General features: G+C 49.5%; 1 protein-coding gene across 1 annotated transcript in view; it reads left to right on the top strand.

Annotated features, from left to right (window-relative positions):
- The window catches only part of LOC140203817 (N-acetyllactosaminide beta-1,3-N-acetylglucosaminyltransferase 2-like), a 21,817-nt gene extending 12,383 nt beyond the window's left edge, over positions 1-9,434 (top strand). The window contains exon 2 of the mRNA XM_072269907.1: positions 6,594-9,434. Within this exon, the coding sequence (XP_072126008.1) occupies positions 6,609-7,823 (1,215 nt within the window). The 5' untranslated portion in view covers positions 6,594-6,608 and the 3' untranslated portion in view covers positions 7,824-9,434. The remainder of the gene's footprint in view (positions 1-6,593) is intronic.
- The last annotated feature ends 6,871 nt before the right edge of the window (positions 9,435-16,305 follow it).

Below are 16,305 nucleotides of genomic sequence, written 5' to 3'. Positions count from 1 at the left end.
CAGGTACATTCATAATGCAAAATAAACAGAAGGACCATATGCAAACAATATATACACACTTACACATCGCCATTACTAAAGAAATGGGATATTCAGCCGTGTATAGGACCCATCATGAGAATACCCCGGGCTCGAGAATAACCAGCTTGGTTTAGGACCCTTGGTTTATGAGAATACCCTGCGGTGGGCGGAGGAGGACATTGAAGAGCTCACACTCAGTGCAACGACAGCAGAATGACAAGGCAGTGTGTGTGTGTGTGTGTTTACCGAGATACAGTGAGAAGCTGGTCTTACACATTGTCCGCACAGATCAGATCGTCACACGGTGCACTGAGGGGTAAAACAATAACAATGCACAATAAAGTATCACAGCGACTGAGGGAGGCCAGTGCAATAAACGATAAATTGCGAGACCATAACGAGGTAGGCTGTGAGGTCGGGAGTCCACCTTATCGTACAATAGGATGATTGAAGAGTCTGATAAGAGCAGGATAGAAGCTGTTCTCGCGTGCTTTCAGGCTTTTGTGTCTCCTGAGTTGGAGAGGCAAGCAGAGAGAATGTCTGGGGTGTGTGGGACCTTGAATCCAGCGTTGTTGATTTGACAGATATAAGTTCAAAGTAAATTTTTATTATCAAAGTACATACCATCTCCAACCCTGAGATTCATTCTCCTGTGGGCATACCCAGCAAATCTATAGAATAGTAACTATAGTTGAAAGATTGGAGCGACTGGGCTTATATACTCTGGAATTTAGAAGGCTGAGAGGGGATCTTATTGAAACATAGAAGATTATTAAGGGATTGGACACGCTGGAGGCAGGAAGCATGTTCCCGCTGATGGGTGAGTCCAGAGCCAGAGGCCACACTTTAAGAATAAGGGGTAGGCCATTTAGAATGGAGTTGAGGAAAAACTTTTTCACCCAGAGAGTGGTTGATATATGGAATGCTCTGCCCCAGAAGGCTGTGGAGGCCAAGTCTCTGGATGCTTTCAAGAAAGAGGTGGATAGAGCTCTTAAAGATAGTGGAATCAAAGGTTATGGGGATAAGGCAGGAACTGGATACTGATAGTGCATGATCAGCCATGATCACAGTGAATGGCGGTGCTAGCTCAAAGGGCTGAATGGCCTACTCCTGCACCTGTTGTCTATTAACTATAGCAGGATCAATGAAAGATCAATCTGAGTGATGAAAGCAACAAACTCTGCAAATGTAAATAAATAGCAATAAATAACAAGAACATGAAATAAAAAGTTGTTAAAGTGAGATCATTGGTTATGGGAACATCTCAATGGATGGGCAAGTGAGCGTAGTTATCCCCTTTTCCTCAAGAGCCTGATGGTTGAGGGGTAGTAACTGTTCCTGAACCTGGTGGTGCGAGTCCTGAGGCTCCTGTACCTTTTCCCTGATGGCAGCAGTGAGAAAAGAGCATGGCCTGGGTGGTGGGGGTGATTGATGATGTTTCACATATATGTGCTCAGTGGTGGGGGGGAGGGCTTTTACTTGTGATGTACTTGGCCAAATTCACTACCTTTTTGCTGGATTTTCCATTCAAGGGCATTGGTGTTTCTAGACCAGGCCGTGATGCAGCCAGTCAATACACTCTCCACTACACATCTATAGACGCAAACACAAGGAAATCTGCAGATGCTGGAACTTAAAGCAACACACATAAAAGTTACTGGTGAACGCAGCAGGCCAGGCAGCATCTCTAGAAAGAGGTACAGTCGACGTTTCGGGCTGAGACCCTTCGTCAGGACCGGGTGCACGACATCCCGGTACAAGAGGGAAAGCAACCAGAAGTCGTGGTGCATGTTGGCACCAGCGATATAGGCAGGAAAGGGGGATGAGGTCCTGAAGTGTGAAGTCCTGACGAAGGGTTTTATTACTATTTATTATTTATGGTGCAACTGTAACGAAAACCAATTTCCCCCGGGATCAATAAAGTATGACTATGACTATGACATTGTTGGTAGAATCTCAGGTGGTGATGAGGGAGTGAGATATGCCAACTAGTGGAATCGTGCTGTGGCAACAATCTGGCACTCAACATCAGTAAGATGGAAGAGCTGATTGTGGGCTTCAGGAAGGGTAAGACAAAGGAACACAAACCAATCCTCATAGAGGGATCAGAAGTGGAGAGAGTGAGCAGCTTCAAGTTCCTGGGTGTCAAGATCTCTGAGGATCTAACCTGGTCCCAACTTATCAATGCAGTTATAAAGAGGACAAGACAGCGGCTACACTTCATTAGGAGTTTGAAGATACTTGGCATGTCAAGAAATACACTCAAAAACTTCTATAGTTGTACCGTGGGGAGCATTCTGACAGGCTGCATCACTGTCTGGTATGGAGGGGCTACTGCACAGGACCGAAAGAAGCTGCAGAGGGTTGTAAATTTAGTCAGCTCCATCTTGGGCACTAGCCTACAAAGTACCCAGGACATCTTCAAGGAGCGGTGTCTCAGAAAGGCAGCGTCCATTATTAAGGACCTCCAGCACCCAGGGCATGCCCTTTTCTCACTGTTACCATCAGGTAGGAGGTACAGAAGCCTGAAGGCACACACTCAGCGATTCAGGAACAGCTTCTTCCCCTCTGCCATCCGATTCCTAAATGGACATTGAAGCTTTGAACACCACCTCACTTTTTTAATATGCAGCATTTCTGTTTTTGCACATTTTTAAAAATCTATTCAATATACGTAATTGACTTACTTGTTTATTTATTATTGATTTATTTATTATTTTTCTCTCTCTGCTGTACTATATATTGCATTGAACTGCTGCTGCTAAGTTAACAACTATCACGTCACATGCCAGTGATAATAAACCTGATTCTGATTCTGATTCTGACTCGAGCCCTCCATGTCGAGTCGTGGAAGGAATTAAGACTAAGTCTGTTCCCCACCAGGCTTTTGCATTTTCAGTGCGCCACTCAGCATGTACCCTCCGCCCCCCCCACCGCCCGTACTCCAGCAGCTTGGACTATGTCAGTCAGCAGCCCTCCCTTACAGACGTCTCCCTGTGCTGGGCGGTGAACAAGCTTCTAGGCAGACCAAGCCCATGCTTCAGCGAGACGGTGACGCCTGCCATTCTTGGTGTGTGTGTGTCTCAGTCCGTGTCCCCAAGAGTAGCCCGTGGCTCAGAGACCTTTGTGATGGCAGAAACAGGTCCTTCAGCCCATCTAGTATAGTCTGAGACCATTTAAACTGCCTCCTCCCATTGACCTGCACCCGGTCCATCGCTGTCCACTCCCCTCCTATCCATGTACCCATCCAAACTACTCTTAAACACTGAAATCAAGCTCGCATACACCACTTGCATTGGCCAAACTTCTCTTAAACTATCCAAACTTCTCTTAAACATTGAAAACGAGCTCACATGCACCACTTACACTGGCAGCTCGTTCCACACTCTGAGTGAAGAAGCTTCCCCTCATGTTCCCCTTAAAATTCTCGCCTTTCACCCTTAACCCTTGACCTCTGGTTGTAGTTCCACCGAATCCCACTGGAAAAAGCCTGCCTGCATTTACCCCTCACAATTTTGGATGCCTCTATCAAATCTCTCCTCAATCTTCTCTGTTGCAAGGAAGAAAGCCCAAACCTATTCAGCCGTCCATTATAACTCAGATTCTCCAAACCCGGCAGAAACCTTGTAAATTTTCTCTGCACTCTTTCAGCCTTGTGTACATCTTTCCTGTAGGGTAGGTGACCAAAACTGCACACGATACTCCAAATTAGGCCTCCAACGTCTTATGAAACATTTGATGGCAGAGGGCAAGGAAGCTGAATCATTCAAGCATTGGTTAACGTAAGGCAGTTATACCTTCAGGCAACACAAATCCCTAACTGAGAGTAACATCGCGAAACAGGCTGACCTCCGTGCCCACCGTTTGGCCGGTAACCTACTTAGACCTGTTCTATCCCTGCCCTTAGCTCAAGAACTTCTGAGAGCTATTGTAAATGCCTCAGCCACTTCCTCTGACAGCCTGTCCCGCCCTCAGCGTGACGAAGATGCTCCTCCGAGTAGCCGGCCGGTGGCGTAGCGGCGGCTGCACCGGGCTTCGAGGCCAGTGGTCCCGGGTTCGAATCCGGCCGCCCCCCCCCCCCCCACCCCCCCGCGTGCTTTCCACCCCCGCTGGGCTGAGCGGCCGAGTTGGAATTGAGCGTCAAGAGTCGTGAAAAAGAAACACCAGACAGAGAGGCTAAAGGAGCAGCGAGGCTGCTGCCCCGATGCGCCACAAGGCACGGAGAGGAGCAGCGCGCTCTCTGCGTAAACCTGTGCCCTCTAGTTTACCAAGGCCGAGTGCGTTCATCCTAGCTAGGAAAGCGCCACAGAAGTGTAATAGTCAGCGTCACACTGTTACAGCTCAGGGCATTGCAGTATAGCGGCTGTCTTGCCTTCTCTATAGCTGCATCGATATGTTGGGACCAGGTCAGATCCTCAGAGATGTTGACACGCAGGAATTTGAAATTGCTCACTCCCCTGGTGATTTGATAACCTTCTGCTTTATCTGTGGTATCTGCTTTAGTGTATCTAGTCAAGTCAAGTTTATTGTCATTTAACTAGATACTGTACACGTATACCGTCAAACGAGACAACGTTTCTCCAGACCAGTGTGTAAAGCAGAATATTACGCATAACACGACATCTACAGATAGATCACGCGTAAATAAATAAAGTGCATAAATTAGATATTGTGAGATACAGAACAGATTGACCGGTGACAGTTCGAGTGCGATGCAATAGGGAGTTCAGAAGCCAAATGGCCTGAGGGATGAAGCTGTTTCCCATCCTGACCGTTCTTGTCTTTACACATTGGAGTCTCCTGCCTGATGGTAGAAAGTCAAAGAGGATGCTGGATGGATGGGTGGGATCCTGGATAATACTAAGGGCCCTGCGTACGCAGCGCTCCTGATAAATGTCCCTGATGGATGATGGGGAGACCCCTACGATCCTCTCGGCTGTTCTCACAGTCCTTTGAGGGACTACTGGTCCGATGCTCGGCCGCTCCCGAACCAGATGGAGACGCAACTTGTCAGGACGTTCTCAAAGGTGCTCCTGTAACATTCAGTTAAAAAGTGGGGGCGGCGGATGGGGGAGATCCTCGTCTAATCTCCTCAGGAAGATTGAGTTAAACTGTCAACTCTTTGTCCTTTAAACTTCCTCTCAAAATTCTGCCTGCTGAAATATCAGTTGCCCTGCCTCTCATGGGCTGGGGGGTGAAGAATTTGCTTGGTGGTTGTTTCCGTGAAGCTCCCTGCTACATAGAGTGAAAGGTCTCGGCCCCAGAAGTCGGCTCTTTATTCTTCTCCATAGATGCTGCCTGACCTGCTGAGTTCCTCCACCATTTTGCGTGTGCGTGCATGCGGATGTGTGTGTGTGCGTGTGTGTTGCTCTGGATTTCCGCAGAATCTGTTGTGTTTATGACATGGGTTCCTAACCTTTTTTATACCATGGACCCCCACCATTATCTGAGGGGTCTGTAGACCCCAGGTTGTGAACCGGTTTATTATTTGCCCCTTTTGTGTGCCATATTTTTTAAAAATTAAATTTTATTTAAATGTACACCACTTTTGAAAGGAGCAGCGTTTCACAGATCCCACCACTAAGCACATCTTTCCCTCCCCACCCCCCCTCTGCATTCCGCAGGGATCGCTCCCTACACAACTCCCTTGTCCATTCGTCCCCCCCATCCCTCCCCACTGATCTCCCTCCTGGCACTTATCCGTGTAAGCGGAACAAGTGCTACACATGCCCTTACACTTCCTCCCTTACCACCATTCAGGGCCCCAAACAGTCCTTCCAGGTGAGGCAACACTTCACCTGTGAGTCGGCTGGGGTGATATACTGCGTCCGGTGCTCTCGATGTGGCCTTCTATATATTGGCGTGACCTGACGCAGACTGGGAGACCGCTTTGCTGAACATCTACGCTCTGTCTGCAAGAGAAAGCAAGATCTCCCAGTGGCCACACATTTTAATTCCACATCCCATTCCCATTCTGACATGTCTATCCACGGCCTCCTCTACTGTAAAGATGAAGCCACTCTCAGGTTGGAGGAACAACACCTTATATTCCGTCTGGGTAGCCTCCAACCTGATGGTATGAACATCGACTTCTCTAACTTCCGCTAATGCCCACCTCCCCTCGTACCCCAGCCGTTATTTATTTTTATGCACACATTCTTTCTCTCACTCTCCTTTTTCTCCCTCTGTCCCTCTGCATATACCCCTTGCCCATCCTCTGGGTCCCCCCCCCCGCCCTCCTTGTCTTTCTCCCTGGACCTCCTGTCCCATGATCCTCTCGTATCCCCTTTTGCCTATCACCTGTCCAGCTCTTGGCTCCATCCCTCCCCCTCCTGTCTTCTCCTATCATTTTGGATCTCCCCCTCCCCCTCCAACTTTCAAATCCCTTACTCACTCTTCCTTCAGTTAGTCCTGACGAAGAGTCTCGGCCTGAAACGTCAACTGCACCTCTTCCTAGAGATGCTGCCTGGCTTGCTGCGTTCACCAGCAACTTTTATGTGTGTTGCTTGAATTTCCAGCATCTGCAGAATTCCCGTTGTTAGCGTTTCACAGATCTCCTTTCCCTCCTCCAGGGCACAGACAGGGAAATGAGATTTTCCTGGTTACGGATCGGGGTGCTGGCAGTGACGGGATATGCACTTGTGAACCTCCTCCTGACCGGAAGTCCCAATATCCTGCATCAGCTCACAGGGGAGAGCCACAACTCGTCCAAGAATGCCTCGGACACCCGCCTTCCCGCCGCCCGGGCCACCATCCCTCTGCTGAATGTTTCCGCGGCGTTCAGGGGCTTCATCCCGGTGAAGAAGAGCTTCTGGAACCAAAGGCAGCACCAGTTGTTCCAAAAGTTGGAGGAGCTTCGTCGCCGAGGTGCTACCGAATACGTCCCGCCGCAGAAGTGCAACCTGACCAGCCTGGGGGCCGAGATCCCCGACGTGCATACCTACTCTCAGGCGCACCGGGACTTTGCGTACTACATGAGCTGCAGGGATCACCCCCAGAGGATCAACCACAGGGACAAGTGCAGTGGCGGGGTCTTCCTGCTGCTGGCCGTCAAGTCCAGGGCGGCCAACTTCGACCGGAGGCAGGCCATCCGCGTCACCTGGGGCAGGGAGGCGAGCGTCAGGGGGGTCGGCGTCCGCACCGTCTTCCTGGTGGGCTCTGCCTCCGACCTGGGCCAGGGGCCCGACCTGCAGCAGCTGCTGAGCTACGAGGACCACCTCCACGGAGATATCCTCCAGTGGGAGTTCAAGGACACCCTGTTCAACCTCACTCTGAAGGACAACCTGTTCCTCAAGTGGGCCACTGCCCACTGCCCCTCTGTCCAGTACGTATTCAAGGGGGACGACGACATTTTCCTGAACACCCCTGCTTTACTGGATTTCCTCCAGTCGCTGAACAAAAACCAAAGCAAGCAGCTCTACGTTGGACAGACGATCACGAATGCCAGCCCTCTGCGTGATGCGAAGAACAAGTACAGTGTCCCCGTGTCGTTCTATGACGGAGCCTACCCAGCCTACGCTGGGGGTGGGGGGTTCCTCTATTCGGGCAGCCTGGTCCGGTTGCTCTACGAGGTCTCGCACTACATTCCTTTCTACCCTATCGACGATGTCTTCACCGGCATGTGCTTCAGCGCGCTGGGGATCAGCCCCCTGCACCACCAGGGCTTCAGGACCTTCGACATTGAGGCCAAGCACCGGGAGAACCCGTGCACCTATGTCGACCTGATCCTCGTCCACCAACGCAGCCCCCTCCAGACCATGGAGCTCTGGAGAAGGCTACAGAACCCTGAGCTCAGGTGCTAGTGCGCCCGACCCTTCCCCGTGACCAGGGGCCTAGCGTGGCCCTTCCCCACGACCAGGGCCCAGCCCGACCTCTCCCTGCAACCAGAGCCCAGCATGGCCTCTCCCCATGACCAGGGCCCAGCGCGGCCTCTCCCCGCGACCAGAGCCCAGCGCGGCCTCTCCCCACGACCAGGGCCCAGGCCCGACCTCTCCCCGCGACCACGGCCCTGGCGCAGCCTCTCCCCGCGTCCAGGACCCAGGCCCGACCTCTCTCCGCGACCAGGGCCCAGCACGGCCTCTCCCCGCGACCAAAGGCCCAGCACGGCCTCTTATCGCAACCAAGGGCCCGGTGCGACCCCTCCCCGCGACCAGGGGCCTGGCACATGGTTCCCTCCCCCACATCTTTCTGGAACACTTTCAGCATGGTTCTCACCGGTGATCTCAATTCTGGCAGGGCAGGGTCAGCAGTGTGGTTAACGGCCGTACCCGTTTACACCGCCTGAACTCGCGCCCGTGCGGTGGGCCGATACAGTGATGAGGGAGCTGCCTCACCGCCCCAGTGAACTGAATTTCTTCCTGACCTTGGTCGCTGCTTGCGTGGAGTCCGCAGGGTTTCTCTGCAACCTTGTGGGTTTCCTGCTAAGCCTCCAAAGACGGAGGGACCCGTGCGTTAACTAGCTCCTGTAGATCCCACCCCCCCGCCCCCACAGTGTGTGGGTGGGTGGTAGAACCTGGAGGAGTTGATAGGAGAGCGGGGAGAATCTCTCGTCTACCTGTTACGCCGCTGGTTTAGGGCAGCAATGAAGATCCTCCATCTCTGGCGATGTTCAGGGCTTCCTTCATCGTGCCAGTAGCTTCCTCTCAGTGTTCACTACTGTCGGTCAGGCAAATCCCGGGTGGAGACTCAGGAATACCGTCGCACTCAGGTGTAGAAGGAATCTTCATTGCTGTTTTGAGCTGAAACCCCTGAACCTGGAGGACCAGTTGACCACCCCTAGTCTGACCTCTACCCTTTGACCTGTTTGGCATGGGTGACCCTACCCAGAGCCAAAGCATAAAGTACTGACTCCAGCCAACGTAGCCCTCCAGGTCACTGAGGCACACAAGCCTCCAAACCCTACGACAAGGTTGTGGTCCTCTTGGAAGGTGGGGAGAATGAAGTTGGCTTACTGTAGGATTGCTGTAGAAGTGTGTTTGGTGACGGGTGGTAGACAGCAGACCAAAGGGCTTGTTTCCGTGCGGAATTGACTCAAAGGTGGGGTTCTTTGACCACAGAGCCCACAGTAGTTTACAAACCTGCGGACGTTTCTCTCCGTAATCCTGGCTGGGCAGTAGGCACCCGAACCACAGACCCTCAGCCCAGTTTCAGTCAAGAGCTACGGAGATACACATGGGAGGGGCAGTGTTGTTGGAGGAGGGTGGTGATATTTGTACATGCATCACCAGAGGGGGTGGGCCGCAAAGTTAATGCACTGACGGGGTCGTGGAGTTTGTGGTGGTGGACGACAGCGTCGACAACCACCGTCTTACTATAATGCGGGAGCTACCAAGGTGCATGCCTACTGAAGAATTTTTCTCAGTATTTAATATAATTATTGTCAAGTGTTGCTGAATAAATTAATTCTTTGACAAGTGTTTGTTTTTTGTCCAATGACTTTGCTGTCCGGATGAGGCTAGATCTCTTTCCACCCACTCCCACCGCACAAAATCCCAATAGACGAGCCTGTTCTCACCCATTACCGCCCTCCCCCAACTCCCACCATTCCTAACAGACCAGACTGTTTGCACCTGTTCCTACTCCTTTTTCAATGGACCGGCTGTTCCCAACTATTCCCACTCATTCCCAGTGGACCAGCCTGTCCCCACCCATTCCCACTCATTCCCCAACAGAACAGCCTGTCCCCACCCATTCCCATTCATTCTCAGTAGACCAGCCTGTCCCCACCCATTCCCACTCATTCCCAGTAGACCAGCCTGTCCCCACCCATTCCCACTCATTCCCTAATGGAATAACCTGTTCCTACCCATTCCCACTCATTCCCAGTGGACTGCCCTGTCCCCACCCATTCTCCAATAGACCAGCCTGTCCCCACCCATTCCCACTCATTCCCCAATAGAACAGCCTGCCCCACCCATTCCCACTCATTCCCCAATAGAACAGCCTGTCCCCACCCATTCCCACTCATTTCCAGTTGGCCGGCCTGTCCCCACGGTAGGAATTCCTTGACACGTTTGTCTGAATCCCAGGCAACACATCGATCAACGCAACAACGGAGAAAGCAAAGCTGGTGTCAGCCAGAGCTTAACGATAAAGGTACTGGCATCTCAGTCAGCAGACCACGGGTTCAAATCCCAACCCCTGATGTTCCAGCATAAGGATCCAGTCCAACGCAGTGGGAGTGGTTATCAACTAGACCAGAAGAAGATTGGAACACGTTCCATTATTACCATTGAAGATTTAGTGTTAGTGTTGTCTCCGTCACTCATCAGCTCTGGAGAACTCCCAAAATTGCCACTAAACTGGTAGCTTCCTTACCCCACACTGCTCACTCCTCCTCCTACCCAAGAGCCACAAACCTGTCTGTCCAGGTAGAAGTATGGTCTCTGCCCCACTGAACTTGTACCTCGATGCCATTTTGTCCCTTCCCACCAACATCCCCTCCTCCTCCCCTTTCACTCTGCTCTCCTATCAAATTCTCCGGCCCTTCAGTTATCCCACACTCCTGACCACTAATCACCTTCTAGGTAACCTCCTTCCCCTTCTCCTACCTTTTTATTCTGGCATCTAACCTCCACCACCCCCCCCCCACCTTCCTTTCCAGTCCTCAAGTAGGGTCTCGGACCGAAACATCAGCTGTTTACTCTTTTCCATAGATGCTGCCTGACCTGCTGAGTTCCTCTACCATTTTGAGTGTGTTGCTTTGGTATCAGCTGTTTGTGTTTTTCTCTCTTCGGATTTGGAGGGGCCAGGTTGGTAAGCGTCCTTGACCTTGCTAATGTTGACTGTAAACTCCATCCACTTGTGTCCTTCAGTGACTGAATCACCAAATGTCTCGGAGCTTGGCTCAACTCCTAATTGGTTTATAACACTGGACAGCACTTGTTTGTTTCCAAACTGTTGCTTCCTCAGAAACTTTCTGTAGTCCTGATAGAACACTGGACACTGAACACATATAATTTCAGGCTGCTTGAATCACATAGGATTTTGGAGAAACATGAAGTTAACTTTGATTGAATATAATAAGTACTTTATTGATCCTGAGTGGGAAGTTATGTCGTTACAGCAGCAACACTTAAAAGCACACTTAGCAAGAATAATAATGAATAAAACAATAATATTAACTAATAAAATACAGGATAATAATACGGAGAATAATAATCTATTTAATTACATCATGGTGCTGATGTTCACGTCCATCCAGAGAAAGCAGTTCATTTTCCAAATGCATCAAGGAAGTACAAAAGGAAAAAAAGAATTTGGATTTACGGAGAGAGTGCAGTGTGGGCTGGCAGGCCGATAAGGAAGTACGCGCTCGCCCTTCCAGTCTGTTGGGTGTTCGCGCTGAGGCCTCCCCTGCCCTGAAGAAATCAAGCACAGACCGGGTGACCGCCTTACAGAAGTGACCCCAATCCTCCCTTTCCCTGCCCTGCTAAGCGCGCATCATTCTGATCTTGCACTTTACTGTTGGTCTGCGCTGCACTCTCCCCGTACCTGTTGCACTTTATTCTGCATTGTTATTGTTTCAGCTTGTTCTGCCTCAGTGTGGTGATCTGATCTGTATGAAGAGTGTGCTAAACAGGCTTTTCACTGTATCTCGGTACACGCTCAAAGCCAATTTTATGTGCATATACGTCACCACGTACAACCTTAAGATTCAGTCCTTTGTGGGCAGAGCCAACAAATCTCCAGAATAGTAACTGAAACAGGATCAGTGACAGATCAACTGGAATGCAGAAGACGGCGAACTGTGAAAATGCCTTTTCTCCCTGAAGCGACGAAGGATGAGAGGTGTATAAGATATGAGAGGCATTCATTGTGTGGATAGCCAGAGGCTTTTTCCCAGGGCTGAAATGGCTAACATGAGGGGACATAGTTTTAAGGTGCTTGGAAGTGGGTACAGAGGGGTCGGGGTAAAGGAAATCACGCACCCATCACTCACACAGAGAGTAGTGGATGTGTGGAATGCATAGCCAGCGACAGTAGTGGAGGCAGATACAATAGGGTCTTTTTAGAGACTTTTAGGTAGGTACATGGAGCTTAGAAAAATAAAGGACTTCGCAGCTGGGAAACTCTAGGCAGTCTCTAGAGTAGGTTACATGGTCGGTACAACATTGTGGGCTGAAGGGCCTGAAATGTGCTGTGGATTTATATGTTCTATGTTCTAAATGCAAATATAAATAAATAGCGTAACGAGAAGGTGAGATAATGAGATAGAGTGCTTAAAGTGAGATCATTGGTTGTGGGGACATTTCAGTGATGGGGAAAGTGAAGCTGAGTGAAGTTATCCCCTCTGGTTCAAGAGCCTGATGGCTGATGGGTAATAACTGTTCCTGAACCTGGTGGTGCGAGTCCTGAGGCTCCTGTACCTTCTTCCTGATGGTGGCAGCGAGACATAGGACATAGAACCCAGAACTTTACAGCACGTTACAGGCCCTTCGGCCCACAATGTTGTGCTGACCGTGTAACCTACAACCATGTGACCAGGTGACAATAGTAATACCAATATCATCCCCCTACTACTGTGATCTGCACTGCTACACTGTTACATCTAAACTAAAACACAAAGTCTGCAGATGCTGGAAATCCAAAGGGACACACACCAAACGCTGGACGAACTCAGCAGGTCAGGCAGCACCTGTGGAAAAGAATAAACAGTCGACGTTTTGGGCCGAGACCCTCCTTCAGGTCTTTATTTTGGGTCTTCATTCTTTGGAGCGTAGAAGGTTGAGGAGGGACTTGATAGAGGTATTTAAAATTATGAAGAGAATAGATAGAGCTGACATGGATAGGCTTTTTCCATTGAGACTGGGGGAGATTCAAACAAGAGGACATGAGTTGAGAGTTAAAGGGCAAAAGTTTAGGGGTAACATGAGGGGGAACTTCTTTACTCAGAGAGTGGTAGCTGTGTGGAACGAGCTTCCAGCAGAAGTGGTTGAGGCAGGTTTGATGTTATCATTTAAAGTTAAATTGGATGGATATATGGACAGGAAGGGAATGGAGGGTTATGGGCTGAGTGCAGGTCGGTGGGACTAGGAGAGAGTAAGAGTTCGGCACGGACTAGAAGGGCCGAGATGGCCTGTTTCTGTGCTGTAATTGTTATATGGTTATATGGTTCAGGACCGGAAAAGAAAGGGGGAAGATGCCAGAATAAAAAGATCGGGGGGGAGCGGAAGGGGAAGGAGGATACCTGGAAGGCGATACGTGAAGCCAGGTGAGTGGGAAAGGTCAAGGGTTGGAGAAGAATGAATCAGATAGGAGAGGAGGGTGGACAATAGGAGAAAGGGAAGGAGGAGGGGACCCAGGGGGAGGTGATAGGCAGGTGAGAAGAGGTAAAAGGTCAGAGTGGGGAATAGATGGGGGGGGAATTGGTTTATCGGAAGGAGAAATTGATGTTCATGCCATCAGGTTGGGGGCTACCCAGATGGAATACGAGGTGTTGCTCCTCCACCCTGAGGGGTCTAATCTTGGCACAAGAGGAGATCATGGACCAACACGTTGGAAATTGAATGGGAATTGGAATTAAGATGTTTGGCTACCAGGAAGTCCCACTTGTGGCAGATGGTGCGGAAGTGCTCGACAAAGTGGCATTTCAATCTAATGCAATCTTCCATTGCGATGTGTTGCAACCTGCCGGACACGGATTTGAATTCTCCAGCTTTCAGTTAAGTCACTCTTTATGTTTGTTTTGTGATTGGCCACATCTGATTGTGGTTCTCTCCTTCTTCTTTCACTTGACATGTCCCAACAAGCCAGAAAACACGTTATACAACTCAAAATACTCTGCAGATGCTGGGGTCAAAGCAGCACGCACAACACGCTGGAGGAACTCAGCAGGCCGGGCAGCATCCATGGAAACAAACAGTCAATGTTTTGGGCCGAAACCCTTCGTCAGGATTGTCAGCGTTTCAGGCCAAAATGTTGACTGATCGTTTCCACGGATGCTGCCCGACCTGCTGAGTTCCTCCAGCGTGAACATGTTACAGAAGGACCTTAACTTCATCTGAAAAGGCCCAGCCTCCTGGAACCTTCCCCCTGTCACCTTCTCCCAGCTTCTCAGCCACCAGGATTCACTTTGACCATGCGCCATAGGATCAGGACCAGGCCATTTGACCCGTCAATTCTGTCCACCATTCCATCATGGCCGATTTATCTTCTCTCTCAACCCCATTCTCCTGCCTTCTCCCTCCAACCTTTGGTGCCCTTATTAATCTACAACTTATCAACCTCCGCTTTGATGAATTGGGCTCCACAGCTATCTGTGGTAATGAATTCCACCTATCCACCAGTCTCCAGGTAAAGAAGTTCCTCCTCATCTCCGTACTAAAAAGGACCCCTCTCTATTCTGAGGCTGTGCCCTCTGGTCTTAGACTCCCCCACCATAGGAAACATCCTTTCCACATCAACTCTGTCAAGGCCTTTCAAGATTCGATAGGTTTCAATGAGGTCACCCCTCATTCTTTTCATCTCCAGAGTCCTCATACATAGCCCCTTTCATTCCTGGGGTCATTTTCATGAACTTCCTCTGTTCCCTCTCTAATGTCAGGACATCCTTTCTGAGATAAGGGGCCCAAAGCTGCTCACAATACTCCAAATGTGGTCTGATCAGTGCCTCAGTGAGACATCCTTGTTTTTATATTTTAATCCTCTCGAGATGAGTGCTAACATTGCATTTGCCTTCCTTACTAACAAGTCAATCTTCATGTTAATCTTTAGGGAATCCTACACAAGGATTCCCAAATTCCTTTGCAATTCCAATTTCTGAATTCACTCCACATTTATTAAGTAGTCAATGCCTTTATTCCCTCTGTTAAGTGGATGGCTATATACTTCCCTACATTGTATTCCACCTGCAGCTTCTTTGCATATTCCCCCAATCTGTCCCAAGTTCTTCCGCAGACTATCTGCTTCCTCAACATAACCTGCCTCTCCACCTTTATTTGGGCCTATAATGGCCTATAACGCATTTAAGCACTTCCGCTGAGAGATCTAGGGTTTGGGGTAAGTGTTATTGGGCATTCTTCCCCCTTCCTTTTGCAGTCCTGATGAAGGGTCTCGGCCCAAGACATCGACTGTTTGCTCTTCCCCGTAGATGCCGCCTGAACCTGCAGCGTCCCTCCACTAACTTTCCGTGAGTTGTTCTGGATTTCCAGCAATTGCTTGTGTTCCACTAAGCTTTAGCCACATCCTCTTCCCTTGAGTACCAAAATTACCGCTGAGCTCTCTCCAGTATCTATAGAGTATCGAATAACTAGCACTGCAAGTCTACATTAACATTAATGCACAGCCAGCTTTGTACCAGGTGGGGTTGTCAATGATTGATGCAATGGTCTGAAGAAATCTTACAGCAGTGGGAAGTTGCGACGGAACATCCATAAAGTCCCTGGGTGCAATTTATTGAAGCATATCTTATCATATATTAGCATATATTCAAAGATTTATTATCAATGTATGCAGTATACAACCTGAGATTCATCTTTCTCACAGACAGCCATGAAACAAAGAAAAACGATGGTATCTGTTCAAAGCAAAGAAACACCCAATGCGCAGAAGGTCAATTCGCACAAATGGGGGAAGAAGTGAGTGAAAAACACAGACTATCAAACATCAAATGACAGAGTCATTGAAACGGTCTAGGACTGCTCAGTTCCGTTCAATCTAGCTCCGTGTCATTCGTTGACTGCTGGCCGCCCTGATCAAAATCGCACAAAATAGCAATGAAAAAGAGAGTGACCAGAAACCAGAAACACGTCATAGCGTGAACTAGAATCCAACCCACAAACCGCGTTGGTCGAACCTTGCCCAAGACCTGAGGCTCCAGCACCGGGAGGAAGAGACCGACCAAACATAGGCACCTTCATCCGAGAGCAAGAGAGAGACCGGTCACCCGCAGGCAGACGGCGCTGAGCAACCACTCGCCCTCCGCTCTCGCCCTTGTTGATTCGAATCAACCACAGTCAACGTCACCAGAAGCTGCCATATATCACCCTGAGATCCGATTTTTTTGTGGGCGTACACGGTAAGTATGTGACACACAATAAAGTCGACAGCCAACAGGACAGACGACCAGCCAGTGTGCAAGGGATGACAGGTTGTGCAAATACAAAAAGTAGGTGAAAAAAGGAATAATGATAACAATAATCCAGTTTTGGAGTCGGAATCCCACAAATTATATTATGATCGATCCGTTATTATGGATAGGACAATCCATAATAACCGTCTGGATGTAATAATACAGGATAAACAAGCAAGAACAACTTACTTAATAAATATAACCATTCCAAA

Source organism: Mobula birostris, chromosome 10, assembly GCF_030028105.1.
Source record: "Mobula birostris isolate sMobBir1 chromosome 10, sMobBir1.hap1, whole genome shotgun sequence".
NCBI classification, from domain to species: domain Eukaryota; kingdom Metazoa; phylum Chordata; class Chondrichthyes; order Myliobatiformes; family Myliobatidae; genus Mobula; species Mobula birostris.
Note: the sequence above shows the minus strand (reverse complement) of the source record. Positions and strands in the feature narration are given on the sequence as shown.